This window comes from Bombus impatiens, unplaced genomic scaffold (genome assembly GCF_000188095.3).
Source record: "Bombus impatiens unplaced genomic scaffold, BIMP_2.2 scf_1100, whole genome shotgun sequence".
In the NCBI taxonomy this organism is placed as follows: domain Eukaryota; kingdom Metazoa; phylum Arthropoda; class Insecta; order Hymenoptera; family Apidae; genus Bombus; species Bombus impatiens.
This window is the reverse complement of record NT_177519.1, coordinates 18646-39831: the sequence shown is the minus strand read 5'-3', so window position 1 is coordinate 39831 and position 21186 is coordinate 18646. Positions and strand designations below refer to the sequence as shown.

The following is a 21186-nucleotide window of genomic DNA, read 5'->3' as shown; positions in this document are numbered from 1 at the left end:
CGATCAATACGAACAACGATCACCTTTTCGCTACGCACACTTGTAAGATACCGTAAGGCGAGTATATTCAATGGAACGATATTTACCAAAGCTACGATTTCATCTATTCATGGTATCCCGTCTAGCCGATTCAGATAATTTTAAACTATCATACGTCATATACGCACATAATATTGTACACAAATGGTAAATTACCATTACCGATTACCTAAATAATTACTTAATTACTTAATAATTAATAATTACTTGATAATTAATTCTGCATTCTCATAATCAGTCAACTGGCCCGAATTAAATGCCAGTGAAAATGTCTGGAACCTGGTCAAATCATCTGAGTGTTCATTCTTCACCATTACATTACAAAAATTAGAAATGTTTAACAAAATAATGAAAATATAGAGGCAATGCGTACGGAACAGCGCTCGGAAGGATACAAACTATAACGAAGACAAAGAGAATACGTATAACATCTCGATAAATGATAAACGTTGCTATTAGAATTAGCTGACGACTCTCGTTAAACAAATGAGACTAAAGTTTCCTAAGAAAGTGAAAAATATTGAAAGTTCAGAATGATCTTAATTAAATCAGTACAGGCTCTGTAGACTGAAAATCATAATAAATTCAACTAGGTAGAAAATTGACAATGTTCTACCGGAGCTTGAAATCATCAATAACTGTGTTTTGTCGTCGATTTTAAAAATAGAAAAGTAGAGGACGTTGTACGATACAATATCTGGTGCTTATCAGCGTCGATAACAAAGGCGGCAAACAGCGTGCTTTCGAGAACGATACGAAAATATCCCTAGTCACGTGTAAGCAAAAGTGTGTGCAGCATGATTTACGGCTCATCTTATGCTTGATCGATACACAATGGCCTCACTCCAGCTGACGAAGGAAACGTTGCAGCCTGCCAGGAGCAAGGAGATGGCGTCGGTATCCTTTTGCCAGCAATACATAAAGGCAGCCCTCTTATACCCGTCAGCACGGTAATGATTTCATCCGAGGCTACAGAGGAGGAAAAAGAGTGAACGGACGGGAGAGAGGAAGAGGAAGAGAGGGTGAAAGAGCCACCACCGGAAGACAGGAATTGATAGATTTCTCTCTTTTGTGAGCTCAGGAGCCATGCAAATATTGAACTGAAAGCACAGGGCTCCTTAAAGCACTTCCACGATATCGGACCTCCTTCTTGATGCTTTTGAGACGAGAGGTAGGGATGAAGGAATGAGGAACACGGGAAATATATGCTGAGATCGGATGGAAGTTAAAAAACGGAGAAAGGAAATGAGAGAGAGAGAGAGAGAGAGAGAGAGAGAGAGAGAGAGAAAAGAAACGGAAAATCGGAGTGCACTAAATGAAAGCAAAGTGAAACAAAAAAGAAGAACAAAAAAAAAAAAAAGAAAAGGAAGAGAGGAAAACGAAAATAGCGATTCAAAGAAAGAAGGGTAGATCGGTTGACGAGACGAAGATATACTATCGAAAGAAACAGAAATAATGGGGCTGAAATAAAGTAAATGATGAACGGATAAAGCAATGGAAAGCGAAAGGAGAAAAAAGCTTAGAAGTAAGTAGGTAAAAAAGGAAAGGTAAATGTGACGAACGATAGAATGAGGACAGAAGCAAACAGCAGGAGTAAAGGAGAAGGCAGAGTGGCTAAGTCGAGTGGGTTTCCGCTTTTCTCGTTCATGTCACCTTTCCACCTTCGACGTCTTGAATGATAGCTCTGGTATCCGGATTTTTGCTCACTCTCCTTCTCGCTCGCGCTTTTAAACCGCTCAGGCCATTCCTCGTTCTTACCTCCCCGATCAACAGACTTTATTCTGGTCGAGAGAAGTTTGAGATCACCACCGTGGTGCCTTCAACGAGACATTCTGCTTTCTTACTCCTTACGAATCTTTCGCAGCGAGAGGCTGAAAATGGTACCTACCGGTTGAGATTCGGCTGCGATTTGATCCGACGTAAAAGCGAATCTGATCGATCCTGAAAGAAAGATTCCAATTGTCTCGTCTTCGCGTTAATCAATTCGATTAAACTTCTACATATTCTCCATAATCAAGATACAGACACGATACAGACAAACACTGAATTTGTCATAAGTAGAGTGCAAATTTTTATATACTTCTAGAAAATTGAAAGTTGTAGAAATTCACAAAATACAGATATAAATTCACAATATGCCAAGATATATAAAATATGCAAAATATAATATCTATTATTCTATTACTTAGCTGATGAAACAAACTTCTGATTCAGTTTAGTTTGGATTTATAAAAATGTAAATTTGCATAAATTCGCGCAGTCTAATTATAGGGATAAATATAGCTTGACAAATTTCATATTAATTAAAGCGAAGAAGCAATCAATGATTCTTAATTGTATTATCTCAATGTTGCTGTGTTTCTTAGAGGTTTGCTTCGCGAAGAGCGAAAAGGCCGAAAAGAAGAGTTTCTACGTCACGAGTGATCAACGGAAGCAATTACTTCATATCTTCCGTGACAGGAAGCAAAGAGGTCGAGCACTGTGCTTTGTTTCCGGATTTACAACACGCTGAGAGGAAATTTGTTCGATATTTCTGCATGTCACGTCGCGTGTACGTGAGACCCACACATTCAGCGTATAATGAAGCAAGAAATTCGCTTCTCGAAAGTTGAAAAATGTTTTGCAGCGTATCGTCGATGCTTAATATCTTCTTTGAAAATTTATCTCTAAAAAAGTGAAATGAAATAAATCTGTACTTGAAAGATAAACTAATTTAAATCCATGTTTTTAAGTCAAGTTATATAGACATTTTATTATCTATTTTCATTATGTCACAAATGAAGGAACTTTATATAACGATATGAAGAATATATATGTATTATACATCTTATTTCTCAATAACAATTTTATTCTAAGCAAATTGTCTCAAATATTAAATATTATTTAGTTACAAATTCGAAGAGATAGTTTCAGGAAATTGTCTTCTGAAAGGTTATACTTCCAGTGAAAAGCAGATCAGTTACAGAAACAGTAAATATATCGTGACAAAGATTGCCGTCCATCATAGGCCATCATATGGAAAGATATTCTTGAAAAGTATCTTAACTCGTCTTTTCTTCCGCCCCTTAACATTCTGTGGCAGACCTCACCCCGATAACGATCTTCGAGGAGTCGTTCCAGAAGAACCTTTTAAATTGTTTGAACGTTAAAATGGAACTTTGCAAATACCAGTTAGTATACGAAATTAGATTCCACAGTGGCGTCACGAAACTTTATTGTTCCTTCGCCCTGCCTTTCCTTCGTGTTCTCCCCTATTTCTATGGACTTTATCCTGCCCCGACTTCGGTATTATCTCGCTTCGTATCCTTTTCTTGTTGTGAAAACCGTGTTCCAACTAAAGCTGCTCACAATTGTCAAAATAAAAAGTTAAAAACGAAACGGTGTGTGAAACGGGACTTGGTGTTTGCATAAACTTTTCCAAATACTTCATATTCACGATCCTCCAGTTTCATCGATCCAACCAGATTCATAATTTCCTATTCTTTCATCTGTTATTCAAGTGTACATTCCGTTCATGAGAATAAATGATCAGATTATTAATCTATTATTAATCTAAAATAATAGCTACTGGCCTCGTTTCGGAACGATTCGTTGGCAACGTGAAAACTTATTTTTCCTCGATGTGATCGATAGTGTTCGACGACATGCGGTACCGGTGTCAGGACGAGGACAATCGAGTGCAGAGATGCGGTTGGTTCGATCTCAAAGGACTGCGACCCTACCGAGCGACCGCACACTGAGCAAGAGTGTAAAACAAATATCCCCTGCCCAATATGTAAGTTTTATAAGTTACATTCCTATTCACCGCTACAATCGTTCTTCGTATCATTTGGAATGTGTTTATCGGTAGAATCCTTTCTGATTTCTCGCGTGCACGATTCGAAACGATTCTCTACGACCTCGAATCTCGTCGATGGTCGTCGATTCGGATGAATTGGTAAAAAAATATTTTATGATCGGTGAATTTTCATTTCAGATGGCGAGGAAATGACGCAGCCACTGATGCAACCGTACCCGCCTCCGCCAGTGTCAGAAAAATTGATCGATCAGCCGATACCCTCAGAATCAACGTAAGTAACTTCTCTGAAAATTGATAAAGATATACACGCGGATATATATAAATCGATATGGTAATATGTATTCAGCCGGCCGAGGCGGACTCGGAGCTAGATATTTACAATATTACTACACACGTCGTGCAATCGTAGAGCTTCTCGTTGCGCTGTTCCTTTCCCCCTTTTGATCAAAATAACAAAACTCGTATATAGAAAGTCTTAGATAGAAGGTCTTCCTTCTTAAAAGCATTCATTTCTTGACGTCAATTGATCTGTCCTGACAGATATACGATCTACTTTGCCTGTGGCTGGTTGTATCTGAGGTATCCCATTACTGTGTCTCTTTCTATTCTCTATCACTTTAACTCTTTCACTTCTGTGTTCTCTTCCCTTACTTTCTCTTTTTCTTCTAACTTCATCGATTCCCTTCTCTCTAGCATCCACCCACCCACTTTCTTTTCTATCTGTTTCCTTGGTTTCTCTTTCTTTGTTCTTCTTAAGTTTTTCTTAACTCCTTCCCTTTCGCTATCCCATCCCAATAGCTTGCCTCTTGCCTTTTGCTTCTTGTCTCTTGCTTCTTGCTTCTTGCTTCTTGCTTCTTGCTCCCGAGAAAGGGCAAAGCAAACCGACGTCCTCCTGTTTCTGCTTAATGTTTCTCTGTTCCTCCTTGTTAATCACCATCGCCACCGTCAGTACCCTCTTCTCCTTCCCCGCGTGCTCTACAATCTCTCGTAGATTCTTCGCACGCTTTTGTAACTCACCGCAAAGCTGCGAAATCTAAAAACGCTTCTCCTTTTTCAACGAAATCAGGGTTAAGCGAGTTTTAGAAGCATTTGACATTCTCGCCCTCTTACCAGCCTCCACGATGACTTACCACCGAACGCTTCACATCCTTTCTCCACCCTCTTCCCCGTTTCGTTTATTAACCATTTCCCTCAATCAACTTTAGGCTAGACGAATCCTCTTCCAGATTCGTTTCTTCTTCTTCTTCTTATTCGTCTTCTTCTTCTTCTTCTTCTTCTTCTTCTTCTTCTTCTTCTTCTTCTTCTTCTTCTTCTTCTTCTTCCTCTTCTTCTTTTAGCGTATAGTGTTTTTTTTGTTTATCTTAGCATTGCGTAGGCGCGTCAGCGAGAATATCGCTTTACGGCAAATGCAAACAGGAAAAACGACACCTGTCGCGTTCGTGTAACGTAATACACTTTCAGCGTTTCTTTATTTTATTACATTTTTTTCACCCTGTTTCCACGGTAAAATAAAAATCTCCGTTGCTCGTGGAAAATAATAGTAACCAACGCAACGCGACAGGCCTGTTTTCCGCTGACGCGCAACAGTTTTCCAACTTAAATATCTCTTCTTTGCTTGAAATTCCGGAAGCTTAATCTCCCTGTTTCTTAGCTAACTTTTTCCTGGCTGTTGCTCCTAATGCATTTATGCAGATTACGAGATTTACCGTGATTTAATTAGCGCATAACGCGAATGCCGTAGAACAAGCATTAGCATAGACTAACGACGATGATATTACGTAGATTGTTACGTTTGTTCCTTTGCCCCCTACAGCGATGTCTTTTTCTCGTTTTTCAGCCCACGTTATACCACTGTAACTTTGTAGGCTTAGCATGCATTATTTAGATCGTAGAGCTGCCCTCCTTCTCTCATTTTCTGGCTCGGTACTTATCGGACGAATTTTACACGAGCTTTCGCCGGATTCCATCCTCAGAACAAAAATCGCATCTCCCGTCAGAGAGAAATACATTAGTCGATTCATTTTTAATGGAATTCATTAAAAACAAGCTTTAATTTGTAATTCGTTAAAAAACAATTATATAAAGATTACTAGAGTAGGAGCACACTTTGATTTGTAATTAGTCGCTGTTTGCAAAAGATAAAAGGATATTGCCACCTTCTATGATATTATTCTTCGATATTATTCCTAGTTTTTCGTAACGCTGTATTTGTTCCGCGAACTGATATCGCCGATACACGAAAGCAAATTGAAAACGTTGTCAGCTAGAAGTCATTGATTGATGGACAAAAGTAGGTACTCGCGGATAAGTTCGAATGGGTGGCTCGATTCAATAGCGTTGAATAGAGAGGAGGGAAATGGAAGGCGCGGTTTTAAACGTAATCCTGGAATAACCGGCAGTTATTTATCTGACCTAATCGATGACAAGACAGATGTAGGGGTCGCTCTATGTACTACGAATATATAGTCGGGAAACCAATAAATTCTGCAGGAATAAAGAAGGGAACCAAAATATCCGAACGCGCACAAAGACACCACTTTTAATATATTCGAAATTCCTTCGAAGTTTGCCTGTTTGACCACTAAAATTAGGAATCGACGTTTTTCTTCTATCGTTCTTATAAAAGATATCGAATATATTCCTTCCACCATGTCAAATCGTATACCGATTTAAATCAAGAATCTTTACGAAATTTAATATGTCAAATTGCCCGATTCGAAAATAGAATTTCATTTAGAAGTTACGAGCTTCATTTCGAAAACCTCGAACGGACTGTAAAAAGAAGGATACCTCTTCGGACACCATATCGAACTTATATCGTTAAACGAATGATCCTCCAGATTCATCGCGAAAGAATGGTCACCGTGTTCCGTCACATGTGGCGAAGGAGTCAGGCATCGAGAGGTCCGTTGCAAGATATACCTCGAGTTCAGTCGAACGGTGGCCGATCTTCCGGATCGACAGTGTTCAGGACCGAAGCCGCTCGAGAAGGAGAAATGCATGATGGGACCATGTAACCTGATCGAGAACAGCCTAACCTATGGCATCGATACTGTCGGTGATAGCGGATATGCCGAGCCAAGCCTAACTGACACCTATAGATCATCTGCAGGAAGTTCCAGCGGAAGTGGTTACGACGCTGGGATCAAGGTCGCTCCAGGAAGCGACGCGCAGACTACTTACTCGTGGAAGGAAGCTGGTTACACTCCTTGCAGCGCCACTTGTCTCGGAGGTAAAGGATATTTCGTTCTATAACTTGTTTCGTAACAGTGAAAATTAAACGCGTGCAAACGCTAAGGCGTGTGGTAGATGTTGTAAAGGAATTTTGCGAATTGCACCAAGCAAAACTGGGACGAGTCTCAGCGAGGCTTGAAATTTAACGGAGCAACAGAATGGAAATGGAATGCAAATTCACAGAGGAAACAAGAAACTTCAAAAGCGGCGTGACGAGTACGTTTCTTGATCGTCACGCATTGCACTCGCAAAGAGACTGTATTCGAAAACTCTGATGTTTCTTCGTCGAAGAGAATATATGAAATAACGTTTAAATGTTGTTGCTAATTCAAGCATAGCATTTCCACGCAGCTTATACCGATGCTTGGAAAATCCTTTTAATCGAATTATCTATCTTTCGTTCTATAAATACTATATTTATGCGATTCTAATCAGCCGCAAACGTAAGTCAAGGAATTATCGGGGATCAGATCAGTAAGGATTAACGGTATGAATCTAGGTTCGTTCCGCATAGAGCGCTTAATTAGCCGGGATAATTCGACGCGATTGTACAATCAGCGGTGCTCGACGACGAGTTAGCCGATTGAATCGCATCGAACCGATAGATTAAAGTCGACTCGTTCCACGCCGGAACACAAATGCTCTCTCTCTCTCTCTCTCTCTCTCTCTCTCTCTCTCTCTCTCTCTCTCTCTCTCTCTCTCTCTCTCTCTCTCTCTCTCTCTCTCTCTCTCTCTCTCTCTCTCTCTCTCTCTCTCTCTCTCTCTCTCTCTCTCTCTCTCTCTCTCTCTCTCTCTCTCTCTCTCTCTCTCTCTCTCTCTCTCTCTCTCTCTCTCTCTCTCTCTCTCTCTCTCTCTCTCTCTCTCTCTCTCTCTCTCTCTCTCTCTCTCTCTCTCTCTCTCTCTCTCTCTCTCTCTCTCTCTCTCTCTCTCTCTCTCTCTCTCTCTCTCTCTCTCTCTCTCTCTCTCTCTCTCTCTCTCTCTCTCTCTCTCTCTCTCTCTCTCTCTCTCTCTCTCTCTCTCTCTCTCTCTCTCTCTCTCTCTCTCTCTCTCTCTCTCTCTCTCTCTCTCTCTCTCTCTCTCTCTCTCTCTCTCTCTCTCTCTCTCTCTCTCTCTCTCTCTCTCTCTCTCTCTCTCTCTCTCTCTCTCTCTCTCTCTCTCTCTCTCTCTCTCTCTCTCTCTCTCTCTCTCTCTCTCTCCTTCTCTTTCTACTGACCATCAGTTCTGCTAATTTTACCTTACTTTTTCATCGTGCAATAATATTTCAGGTTCTCAAGAACTGATAGTGAATTGCGTACGAGACGACACTGGGAAGACCGTCATGCCATTTCTCTGCACCGCCGACACCAAGCCGGAAGTTAGGATAAGGGTTTGCAACGATCATCCTTGTCCTCCCAGGTAACACGTCAAAAAACAAATTCATAATCAAAAGTAACTTTTTCGCACTAGAAAGCCATTCCTTAATTTTTATATTATTTTTAAATATTGCTGTATTAAACATGAAAATGAATGAAATCTTAATTCTACAGTTCTGATCTATTAGGTCGTCCAATAAGTTTGTGCTGTTCATTTTTCCGTCATGTAGATGCTTTAAAGCATCAGTCAGTTCCACTGTTATTTCATTCGATGTACGAATAAACTTTCTGTTTTATCTGATCATAATCACAGTCATTTTGTCCTTGTCTATTTAAAAAATGTAACTGATCTTCAAAATTAAAATCGTTTTTGAATATTATATAATATTATATAGTATTTCCTTTTTAAAAAGGTCGCCTGACATTTCACTTATAATTCTTTAATACGTAAGGATCAAAACGCTCGCTATTCATAAGTGTTTTTCTCTCAGATATCTTCTATAGACTGACTGCGATCTTAGAAGATTGATATGTTATCGCTTATCGTTCTCTATAAATCATTACATCATCAACGTTCTTCTATATGAAATAAAACACAGTATAAAGAATATGTGAACGCATTGCGTCACAAATTCATTGGACGATTTAATAAGAACAACTTAATTTAGGTATTATTCTATTCGCAATTAGCCGGTCATTACGATCGATCTTTGTCCACAGATGGAACTTCAGCGAATTTTCACCGTGCATGAGCCCGTGCGGGATCGGTATACAAACACGTGACGTCACATGTATACACGAGGTGATACGCGGCACAGGTAAGATGGTCCCTGTGCCAAGCCACATGTGCCCGCAGCCACCACCAGCGGATAGACAATACTGTAACGTATGGGATTGCCCAGTTAAATGGAGTACAGGCAAATGGAGCAAGGTACTTTACCTCTGTTCAGTGAATTAAATGATATGATCACCTCGATCGGGACCCGAATTCACGGAGCTTCTCGATTGAATCATTTAAATGTTAATTCTATTAAAATTCAGCTCCACGAATTTAGCCGAAAATGCTATTATAACCGTTTGAACTGACCGATTATAATTACTACATTGTGGATATTTATGTATCCATAAGACATTTGAAAATACAAAAATACACAGGATGCACAAAATATACGATACTATAAAATATCTAAAGTTTAGTACTCTGTATAATATTCAGTATACGTTCCATCGTTTTAATTACATTTATAGTTTAACAACTACTTGCTCGTGATTAAGTGGAATTTAATTCGATATCAGAGACAGTAATAAGAATTAGAATAAGAATTATTCTTGAAAAAAGGATTAAAGATAGTGAATGGTGATTTCAGTGCTCGAAAACCTGTGGAGGAGGTGTAAAGAAACGCAAAGTGACCTGCGAGCAAATAATGGCCCAGGGGCGTAAACAGAGTCGAGAGGACCGTGAATGCCCGTCTCAAAAACCATCCACGGAGAAACCTTGCAACACTAGAGCTTGTCATGATATGGATGCAGGCTCCCTGCCTATAATTACCAGTCAAAATACGACATACAATCAAACGGATTTGAACGCGAAGGTAGATTTGAAAATCGGCGGTGTCGCGAAGGTTTTCCAAGGCACATCTTCCATCAAGATTCGTTGTCCGGTTAGAAAATTTGATAAGTGAGTTTCTACCGTAATTCAATAAAAAGATAACATAATCTAATAAAGACGCACCTACATAACATTGATATCAAAATTGAAACATTTTTAGAGCACAGATCGCATGGACCAAAGATAATAAAGAGCTGAGAAAATCGAGGAAATACAAGATTAGTAGGAAGGGCGCATTGAAAATTAATGATATAACATCCTCCGACGCTGGCGTTTATGCGTGTATAGGTAAATAGCTGAATCAATAAAATTGTAAAAAGCAAAGCATAACGTGTTGATTCCTGTGTTACAGCGGGAAATTCTCACGCGGAAACGCACCTGATTGTAAAATTTCGTTCGAAAGAACAGATCAGCAGCGAAGAATATTTACGATTGAGCAATTCCGTCCATCGACAACGAAACGCTAATTTGGACTCGGCACCAGCTAATTCAGGAGAAAGTCTCTACACTGATCGAGCAGGTACGAACTATTTATTTATAACGATTTGCATCCTGATTTTTTAATTAACAGTTCCATCCTGTACATTGTATCCTGAAGATTTTGAATAATTTAAATCGATCTTCTAATAGCTGCGTATGGAAACCGATTTGTTCCCATCGACAGTGAAGATCTAAGCCATGAACGAGCGGTGCCTAGCAAACCGACAAGAAAGCCACATCAAAAAAAACAAAAAACTAGCCCAACACCACCAGACTCCACGATGATACACAAGGAACACACTGTAACTTCGTTGAACCAGGTAAAGACTTCGGAGAAGAGAGTTAAATTGAACTTCTCTTCTATTACCTATTATATTATATTACTTTCCTAATTTATAAATAACCGCATGATAAATTAATTTCTCGTCGATGATTCTTTATCCTTATGCTTCCTATACATGGAATAACTTTATATGGTGGTGGATATTTATGGTCTAATATATCAGCCAGGATACCACGAATCCGTGGAATCGACTGCACCCTCCAGTTCAAGTGCCTCTACTCTCGTGCCGCACTTAACTTACTTTATATCGACATTAAAGGTGAGACGATGTGGGCGACTGTAAAATCAGGATTAGTATACTTTCTGGAACCATCCTCTTTGTTTTTACCTAACAAAGTTATATTTTTCGTTTAAAATCACGCCGTTATGTTCTCAACGGTTTTCTAGATACATTAATGTGTCACATAAAATCTGTAATGAATATTCCAATAGGAATATTGGCCGTTTCAAAGTGAGAGCTCTGTGGAAAGAGCTCACAGAACAGCTCCAGTGACGTTCATCGATGACGTAAGAAAAGAAGTAGTTGCAACAAAGCGTACTATGCCTGAGAGGAATCCTGGTTTGAGATACCAAGATGTGGAAGACAACTTGGACACCCTATACCGTAATACCGCTATCCCAGACGAGACTTTTGGACCAGATGAAGAAAGGATATTCATCGACGTTGATCCATATGATTTAGACGAGTCTATGTTTGGATTGCGGCACAGCGATCCAGTGAAAATCACTCCTGTTGTGAGCAAAGGTGACTCACAACAGTCAGTTGTCGCACCTACGAAGTCTGGTATAGATTATATCGAAGAATCTCTAAAAAACGTCAAAAGACAATGGCACGATACATCTGAAGTTAAGAATCATTGGAGTTCTACACCTAAAAATCAAAATAAAGAATCTGTAAACTTGGTGACTCGCTCGGACAACATTGGTTTGGAGGTATACTATATTCCAGACTCAAAGCACAGCACACATAAGTTCGGGGAATCTCATGATAAAGAGACCGATCGAAAAAATGATGACAGTTCTGAAGATGAAAGTTTTTCTCCTACGATGTCGCTTAAAGAAACAGACTTAGTTTCAAAAAAGCCAAACACTGACGACGAGAAGACAGAAATTTTGAATAAGACAACAGATTACGGGGACATTTTTGAGGAAGAAATGAAGAAACGGAAAGTCTACGTTGAGAATGACACGGTTAACGATGGTATTCAAGCAGCAACAACGAGAGATTTGGAAGATGATTTGATTGAGCTGGCATTAACGGAAGATCGGGGATCTGAGGAAATGGAAAAGAATATCAAAAATTTGTCACGGAATCGAGAAGATCGTAACAATTCGTCGGAGGATACGACGGATTTTCAAGAACATTCGACTAGTGAAGAAATACAGAAAACGAACAAATCTTTGGATATTGCAACTAGCACCTCTGCTGGACCAAATACCACCGTCGATTCTACGATCACGTCTCTTGGTATTTTAGGTAAATAAAATTTATTTCTCTAAAATAATAAAATAATGGTATACAAATTGTACTGCTTTTATCTCAAATATATAAAATGTACAGATACTACAGAGGATCTGGTTTTCGAATGGGTAACGACAGATTGGTCAAAGTGCTCCCAAACCTGTGGAGGAAGTGGATTTCAGGTAACTTGGAAAAGCCGATTCTTAACCAGGAAATAAATTATAAACATTAAATTGCAATTTCTTTTTTGCACCAAGATGCGAGGAGCCCAGTGTACAGTTCGCGCAGCGAAACCGATTGGGAACACAACTCGTACACCACCTCGAACAGTCATAGGGGCGACATTATGCGAAGACGCTGGACATCCGGTGCCTCAAAAAGTCAGACCATGCGGGTTTGGTAAATGCCCACAATGGCACATGACCGAGTGGACTCCGTGTGAAACATCTAGGTGCTTTAATTGGAAAACTGCGATGCAGAGACGCGATGTCACTTGTCGTTTGGTCAACGATATGGAAAATGGACAACAAAATATTACATTACTTGATCCTAACAAATGTGACGATACTACTAGACCTCTTCAGAGACAAGAGTGTTATAATGACGCCTGCAAAGGTGTCTGGAGAGTTGGAGAGTGGTCTGAGGTATTAAATATTAATTATCATTCATTTGTTTAATATATAATAATAGTATAATAACCTATATACATATATGTATATAATATTGATGGTTTAGAATTGATGGTTTCATTATTTATTCATAGTGTACAGCGTCATGCGAAGAAGATGGTATCAAGTACAGAATCTTACAGTGTGTTTGGTATGGCACAAAGAAACCAGCCGGTAATGCATGCAGAGACATTCCACGGCCTCCTGTCATGAAAACCTGTAGAGGTCCACCATGTCCTCAAACACCTGGTAAAATATACTTAAAAACCTAGGATTCGCCTATGGATAAATCGTATAATAATAAATATAAATAACTACTGTTTTTTTTTTCAGATGACTGCAAAGACCATTCACAACTATGTAGCAGAGTGAAGACAATGAATATGTGCAGGGTGCCCCTTTATCAGAAGCAGTGCTGTCAATCATGTCGCTAGACTCAAATAATCGATAGCAATTGTTGATATGAAAAGAAATGCTCTAGGTAAAAATTGATGTAATGAGAGGTGCGCGCGAGGAGAATGTCAGTCGTGGCAACAAATCGAAGGTTAATCTTCGCAAACGTTTGTCAAAACGCTCCCTGAAACGCTTGTCTGCTGAAAGAATGTAAGAATGAAAGATTACATTTGAATCTACGAACATAGACAGACAGCTGCAAAATATGCAAGACATATTGAAGAAACGGTATCGACCAAATTTACTTCCGCTGATAGATGTTCCCCATCCTTTCTCCGTGCCCTAGGGCAAATCGTGTTCGCGTCTGAACACCAGATTCTTGTTGCGCCCACTAAGAATCTAATTCCTAATTGTGTGCTAATTAAAGCTATAATTTTCGGACGTGTATCACGTGTAGTTTGGCATGACTCCTAATTGCGCACGCTCATACCCCTCGGAAGAACGAAGGAATCTCGGCATTCGTCCAAAAAGTTAAGAAATTATATTGTTAAAGTTCAATAAAAGCGGAGTACTAGGGAAGATAATAGTATCCTGAAAAGAACTACCACGACGTGACGTGTCGTTGTCGTGAAACGGTACGTCGTCAAAAAATTCGTCTATCATTGATGTTACGAAAGACGAGCTTTATAAAGCTGTTCAAATTTTAGATGGAAATGTTACATATGGGTGGGGAGGGGTGAACGGAAATAGTAATCTCGATTGCACTGTAAAGGGTAGCACAAAAAGATTAATTCTTCGAGGCTTTATTTTTTTACATGTACTCGTATTTCTTCGATAACGCACGATCGATCTCTGTCTCGGTTCAACGTTTCGAAAACGCGCGCGGTTCTCGTCATCATCATTTTTATCGAAGACTGAGAAAATGCTACATATTTCTTCTATATTAATTTCGTAAAGTTCACCATTCTCATCGGACGTTAGCGAGAATCGAGGAATTCATTTCCATTTCTTACACCCCAAAGAGTCTTCACACACATTCCGCTGTACCCTTCCGAATAGAGGTGTGTTACACGCGTTTTGTTAATGTTTTAACACAGGAGTATATTTATTACAACGTTACTTCTAGGTTCGACGATACACGATATAAATTATTAAATGGGAGATGTTAAGTTAACGAATGATGAAGTATAAAAGTTACTAACGACATAAGTTATAAATGAATTATTATGCGCCTATAAGCGCCTTGCGAGGCGTACATAAGCCAATAGATTCTAAGCAATAAAGTATATAGGTACTGTAATATACTATTTTGTTAATAACCTCTGGCGAAAATTCGTTAACATGACGTTCCACTGTTACATCCAAACGGCTCAAAAGAAACTTACATTTATGTCTCCGATCGCTCGATTGTAAAGATGGTCGCATTTACTTGTGTAATTAGATCACGATAATCTGGTTTTTGCAATTTCTTTAATTCTTTTTTATTCGATACGTATAAATTCTTAACGAAGATATGATTCAATTCGTTCCTCGTATCAAACAATTCGATACTATCCCTTTTTTAAAATAATTTTGTGTTTACTTTAACTTTGATTCCTACGATATTGTGAACAGATTTTCGCTATCAACGAATTTGCCTCAACACAGCTAGACAGTTTGCCAAAACGAACTGATGTTAATGAAATGAGATATAAATAAATTAGTATATTATTGAAATCGAGATAAAAAATATAATATATATATGTGTGTGTGTAATATATAATATAATATATATATTACATAATATATATATATAATTATATAATATATATATAATATATATAATATTTATATTATATATATATATTACAAGCTACATAAGTAATATGAAAGCACACGTGAATAAAAATGATTTCACCACCTTAAGCGCAGATATAAGTGTATTATGCAAAATAGAAATATATTGTCCTGCAGTATATTTATAAATAAATTCTGTACATTGCCGATATATTTCGATGGATATTCAGTTAGGATTTAAGTCCACGGTAATTGCTATTCGATCCAATTAATCACGAGAAGTATGCGTTTCTTTAATATTATCTACCAATAACACTCGATTTCGCATAAATTGATTTCTAATACCTGAATTTTTGTATATACCACGATCTAGTTATGTAAAGTGATTCCACGCTATTATACGAAGAGCATTATTATTCATTATATCTATGTAAATATGTAACTGCCTAAATACGAATAAAACCAGAGGATATATCACTGCACAATATCTTACTTCATTTCTTAATGAATTCAATATTTTATTGTGATATAAAGTTATGTTTATTGCTTATTCTATAATTGACAATAGATTTAAAAGAACACAGTAATTATGGCCAACAAATTGACAGTCACAGTAGATTAAACAATAGAATTCAGTTCATCAGGCCCCAGTTTCGAAGAACTTCGTCCTCTGGAAGAGGCCAAAGTTTCTTCAACAAAGCCCATCCCGATTTCTGCGTAGTAAGCAGATATTCGTTTTGCGGATCGTGAAGATGACTGTAAGCGCCCATAACCAAACTCTGACAAATTCTCGCGCAAACAGTAACTTTCAAAATCTTCTTCTCGATATCTGTCAGCTTCCTAAATTCCTGGTAACCTTCGATGACGTGTTTACCCATCGCCACGTCGCCAGCTTGCAAAATCATGTAACACAGTGCGATAGCTAACTCGAAAATGAGACATGTCCAGTGCGCATCACCAAAATCGATCACGGCAGCTATTTCTCTGCCATTGCAATCCATTACGAAATTTTGTTCGTTCAAGTCGCCATGAATTATACCCTGCTGGAGCTTCGATGTGACCAGAAGCACATCCTTCTCGAAGACTCGTATCACCTGATGCGCCAACTCCCTTTCAAATACATTCTTCAGAGCATAAGTAAATTGACGTAACTTTGGCACAGAATTCAACATCCACAAAGTCTTGTGGCCGACGAAAGCTGGATGGACGAAGTTTATCAGAGCATTAGTAAGTTTAGCCGTGAAATTGCCTACGTTTCGGAACAATTCTTCAGTAATTGGAATACGGTACAACAGTTCGCCAGGCTGATAAACCAACAGCCTCACGGCATACTTGTCAGTGCATTCATCGACATTCAACGTGACCAGAGCATAATATAGTCCATTTATATTTTTTACCGGCAAAGGGCAGTTAATACCTTGATGGTTTAGAAATATCAACATTTCAGTTTGTGCGTCAATCACATGTGTTTTCTGTGAATCCAAAGAGTTGATAATTTTCAAAATATAGCCATGATGACTGATAGTCGTAATATGAGAATTCGTATACGATTCTTCACAAATCACATGATAGTTTCTGTCATCATACCCATTTAATTCGATTATACTCGATGTTTTCAAACCGTAAAGTTCTTCCAAGAGCCGCACTGCTATTTGATTGTTGCTTGGTGGACGAATCCGTTGACCCGGCATTAGTATGTCAGCACTGTTCTCCATTATCACTTTAAATCCTAAAAACTTTTTAAACAGAATATATATTAAAAACTTTACCTTTCATGAATTAGGTACAGAATGAAAAATGAAGACGAAATAAGTTTCTTATAGACAGCCGTTGAAAATATTATTCTAAATTTATGAATAGTGATTGTTACGTTCTATTTAATTGCCGCGTTTGCTTGAACGTGACAATACGAAACGGATAACGTTAACTAGCGTTTAAAGCAACTGGCAATAAGTTCCACTTTCGGCTAACCTGCTATGTGCGGGAATACTGGCACGGGAGAGGATTAAAGTTGTTCGAAAATAAATTAACAATATGTAACGATTTATTCAAGTCTTGCTCGATTTCGATATTGACAATTGACTGACAGACTGACGAATGTAAAACTTTTCGGTTAACAAAATGGAAATTCTTCGATTGACAAAATGATGATTCTTCGATTGACAAAAAATGATGATTCTTCGGTTGACAAAATGATGATTACTAACTGGCAGACTGACGGATGTAACCTCTTCAGTTAACAGATGGTAATTAACTCTTTGGTAGACAAAATGATAACTAACTCTTCGATAGAAAAAAATGATAACTAACCCTCCGGTAGACGAATGATAATTATTCGGTTGAAGAACGGTAATTAATTATTATTGACTTTTATGAGTCGCTACATTTATTTATATCTATCGGAGATAAAAGAACGTCGGGATCGTTCTTTTGAAAATGTTTGGGAAGATCCTGAACGTTTGTTCAAACTGCCGACTTTTTTTACAGTTTTAAACTGTCTTGACATCGTTATAAAAAACATAGTTAGGTAAATATAAAAACAGTTAGATAAATTTTTCGCAAGATATAGCTTTTAGCGGCGTTAACTGCCTTTCACCTCAAATACTGTAAACACGGTTTCAAATAAACGTTTTGAATTACCTTGCTTTGAAAGAAATTACAATTTTACTTTCGCACTACGGATCGTGCGGGCCGCGGGACGTGACAGTGATATCTATGTTTTACATTTCTTTACGTTTCTTTTTGTTAGTAATTTTCACTTCAATTAGTTGTATAATTAAAATATATTATAAAGAAGAAATGTTTCGTTCTTTAGACGTTATCCATTAATTTAGCAAATATAAATTCGAAAAGAGCAAACAAACAGTAGTTGTAACTATATTTTTCAAATGTGGAAATAATTAAATAATGGAACTCTCAAATAAATCACTAAAAATAAATTATTTTCCTCGAGAATGTCGGTCCTTCTCCAAATATGAAGACACGCAATTCACTATGTGTTGGCGAATGAAGCAGCTCGCAAAGTGAATTGTATGTAGGATGGTATACGCAATAAGTATGGTGGGGATAAATGTATGATGATTGATATTTATCGTTGCTCGTTAGATTGCGCGTTATCCAGCATAAGAAATGTGGAAGTATCTTTTATGTACATATTCGGATAACACGAGGCAATAAACGATATTATCAGAATCAAAGCTTTTTTAAGTTTTTTTTATATTACGATTACTCATTAAACTAATTGTTCTTTGCCGGTTATCAAGTTATTCACTATAATTTTTTTCTATGGCACTATCAAATGCTAATAAAATACTACATAAAACTTTAATAAATTCTTAACTTTTATTTACAAAACCAGATGATTATTCGAGGTAATTTTTTATTGCAAATTATACAATGTTAGTTTATGAAGTAATTTAATAATTTCGATATACATGTATGCGAGTTAATATTATTTTTTTAAAAAGTACGTATAAAATGATATTTTTGACAAATATTAAATTTAATTGTTTCAAAAATCAAATGAATAATATACTTGTACATTGATGAAAAGAACAGTCAATAAGATTTATAGAATCATAATCTGCTTTTAGCATTCATCAAGAATTTAAGGATTTAAATTTAAAATACTCGACATATGTATATTTTTCATGTAGATGTGTGTGTGTGTGTGTGCGTGCGCGCGCGCGTGTGTGTGTGTATACATATATTATATATATAATTATAACTTACCAAATAATTGAAGTAGAATATTGAGAAATATATAACTATATATGTACTTGATTTAATAATTACTCTGTTGATTTTATGTAAAATAAATACAAAACGAAAAATTCAATTAACAATTCGTATAGTTAATTTTTCATTATACATTGCACAACTTTTACACTATTACAAAATTAATGATTTATCACTCCGGACATATTGCATTAGCTGTATAACCATAAAGATGGGATGCAAATACAAATCTTCAAACATTGGTAGATTCAGTTGACCAATAAAATTAGAGAGCAATGATAACTGAATAATCTACAGTGTGCAATCTATAGGTTGGTAGTATGTGGTGTTACTCCTTTTTGCGGGAATACGTTAAAATATAGATGTTTAGTGAGTATTTTACTAAAATCTTTCCCAAAATATTTTCACGAAATCCTACAGTATTTATTTTATATTATTAGCTATTTCTTACTTAAACCGTAAATACTAATAACTTGCTCTATATAAAACCATGGCTGTCCAACCAAATCAACAATTTAACATGGGTTAGTGTAACAGTATAATTTCTTAAATTATTTTTCCATTAATTTGTAAATAATCATGTATAAAATATATTGTAGATCCACCAAGTCAACAGAGTTTTGTTAGATTTTTTAAAAATCTACCAGAAGTAAGTAAACATAATACATTGCATCTGCATTAGTACTTATCTTTATATTATTAAAAATAACAGTTTTACGATAATTATAAAAGCATTAAAAAATAGAATTTAAAAAATAGGTTCATTTATTTAAATAATAATATAGAATATATATAATAACCTTATAACAGTGAATTTTTTATAATACTACATCAGCTTCTTGAAATTATTAAATTAACAATTCCAATAATAATAGTACATTATAACACTGATAAATAAATTTTATTTAGTAAATCTTACATATATTAAAAGCTTATATCAAGAACCTATATTACTAAAAATTATATATAAATAAATGTTAATTAAAAAAATTGAAAGTTATGTTCATCCAAAAATATTTCTAGCCTTTTCTTTAGCTTTATCAAAAGTAGTTGTAATTTTGTGGCCAATTCTTGTCCATAGAGACGATGGACGTGGTGGTTTATTAGTATCATTTGTATTTAAAGGTTCTACAGGTAATGGTGGCATTGTCAATTCTGTTGTTGTTACCATTATTTCTGGTTTTTCTCGAATATCCCATGGATCTGTATTACTTGTAGATGGTAGTGTAGCACTAGGGTTTATTGTCACTCCAGAATATATATCTCCGCTATGTGTTGGATCATATTGTCCACCCCCATAAACTTCCAAAATTCTTGGCTGCAGCTTAGGTTCAGATGAAGCAGTTTCTACATGCTTCTGTAAATTTTCATTTTCTCTTTTTTGTTGATCAGACATCAATTTATTTTCATGCTGAATATAACGAAATGGTTTTCTCACAGATTTAATTCCTTGTTCAGTTGCATAGTTTTGAGGTTGCCAATATGATTCCTGCTGATCTGAATTATCAACTATATATTTAATTTGTTCTTCTTGCTTTGGATTTTGTTGTAAATTAGAAAATTGTGTTTGTATTGATTGCTGCTGCAAATCTTCCTTATTCTTCTGATCTGTTTGTTGTACGAATTGTCTTTGATCGCTTGGATGATATGTATAATGCCATTGCAAGCCTACAGTTGCATCATTCGATTTGTGTAACCAATTTACTTGGTCTACATTTCCTCCTTCAACATCATACCCACTACTTCCAGCTTGTTGACTTAACTTCTTAGAAACATCTTTATCTTGTCCTTGATCCCCTCTGGTACTTTGTCTCCTAATATTATCTTTATCACCTTCTACATTCACTTGTGGAGGTAATTCATAAATATTTGGCGCATCTGTATCTCCAGCATTAAGGTTCAAATTATTCTGATTATTAATATTATACATATCTTGATTTGGTACCTGTGTATTAACTGTTGACCAACGCCTTGAGTATCTCGATCTTGGTTTAGGTTTTTCTGCAGGCTTCGGCAAATCATCTTCTGGTTGTGCACTAGTTTGTTGAGTTAAATGACCCCACTTCTGATCCCTCACATTAGGATGCCAGGTTGGAAAGGATTGCTCTGATTCCTGACCAAACTCAAGATTTCCAGATGTCTGTTGAGTGAGATCATCGTACTCTCCTGTTTTCTGTGTAAAATCTCCTAATTGTTGATCGGCACCCTGCGGTTTCCAAGGTTGATAAGATTGTTGCGAATCCTGACCAAACTCAAGTTTTCCAGAGGTTTGTTGAGTAAAATCATCGGATTC

The 21186-nt window shown here is 37.0% G+C and overlaps 4 protein-coding genes across 14 annotated transcripts in view; 2 read left to right on the top strand and 2 right to left on the bottom strand.

Annotated features, from left to right (window-relative positions):
• Positions 1-14679, top strand: part of LOC100745833 (protein madd-4) — a 109407-nt gene extending 94728 nt beyond the window's left edge. Inside the window, exons 9-23 of the mRNA XM_012391667.3 lie at positions 3673-3814; positions 4016-4109; positions 6679-7070; positions 8338-8467; positions 9145-9355; positions 9792-10102; positions 10194-10321; positions 10386-10553; positions 10664-10833; positions 11020-11115; positions 11289-12333; positions 12418-12500; positions 12576-12962; positions 13082-13235; positions 13320-14679. Coding sequence (XP_012247090.1) covers positions 3673-3814; positions 4016-4109; positions 6679-7070; positions 8338-8467; positions 9145-9355; positions 9792-10102; positions 10194-10321; positions 10386-10553; positions 10664-10833; positions 11020-11115; positions 11289-12333; positions 12418-12500; positions 12576-12962; positions 13082-13235; positions 13320-13420 — 3612 coding nt within the window. The 3' untranslated portion in view covers positions 13421-14679. The remainder of the gene's footprint in view (positions 1-3672; positions 3815-4015; positions 4110-6678; positions 7071-8337; positions 8468-9144; positions 9356-9791; positions 10103-10193; positions 10322-10385; positions 10554-10663; positions 10834-11019; positions 11116-11288; positions 12334-12417; positions 12501-12575; positions 12963-13081; positions 13236-13319) is intronic.
• A 640-nt stretch (positions 14680-15319) lies between these two features.
• On the bottom strand, positions 15320-19100 carry LOC100745553 (hydroxylysine kinase). 4 transcript variants are annotated; one of them, XM_003493445.4, is made up of 2 exons: positions 17363-17488; positions 15320-16891 (listed from the first exon to the last, which is right to left on the bottom strand). In XM_003493445.4, the coding sequence occupies exon 2, from the start codon at positions 16868-16870 to the stop codon at positions 15788-15790; it is 1083 nt and encodes a 360-aa protein (XP_003493493.1). In that variant the 5' UTR covers positions 16871-16891; positions 17363-17488; the 3' UTR covers positions 15320-15787. The 4 variants fall into 4 exon arrangements, with proteins under 4 accessions (XP_003493493.1, XP_024226894.1, XP_012247089.1 ...); XM_024371126.2 differs by having other exon boundaries at positions 17466-17487; XM_012391666.3 differs by lacking the exon at positions 17363-17488 and adding an exon at positions 17239-17246.
• Positions 19070-21186, top strand: part of LOC100745953 (DNA mismatch repair protein Msh2) — a 13673-nt gene continuing 11556 nt past the window's right edge. For 2 of the 6 annotated variants that reach the window (XM_024371124.2, XM_033323689.1), the window contains exons 1-2: positions 19209-19417; positions 19493-19542. In XM_024371124.2, coding sequence (XP_024226892.1) covers positions 19384-19417; positions 19493-19542 — 84 coding nt within the window. In that variant the 5' untranslated portion in view covers positions 19209-19383. Of the gene's footprint in view, positions 19418-19492; positions 19543-21186 lie in introns of all 6 variants that reach the window. The other 4 variants (XM_003493447.4, XM_033323687.1, XM_012391662.3 and 1 more) reach the window with 4 other exon arrangements.
• The window catches only part of LOC117152325, a 6683-nt gene continuing 5268 nt past the window's right edge, over positions 19772-21186 (bottom strand). The window contains exons 3-4 of one of the 3 annotated variants that reach the window (XM_033323685.1): positions 20332-21186; positions 19772-20250 (exon numbers count right to left, since the gene is read on the bottom strand). In XM_033323685.1, coding sequence (XP_033179576.1) covers positions 19897-20250; positions 20332-21186 — 1209 coding nt within the window. In that variant the 3' untranslated portion in view covers positions 19772-19896. The other 2 variants (XM_033323684.1, XM_033323686.1) reach the window with 2 other exon arrangements.

Bases quoted from the DNA above. Each gene is read 5' to 3' on its own strand.
- LOC100745553 (XM_012391665.3), bottom strand. From the start codon at position 16,870: ATGGAGAACAGTGCTGACATACTAATGCCGGGTCAACGGATTCGTCCA.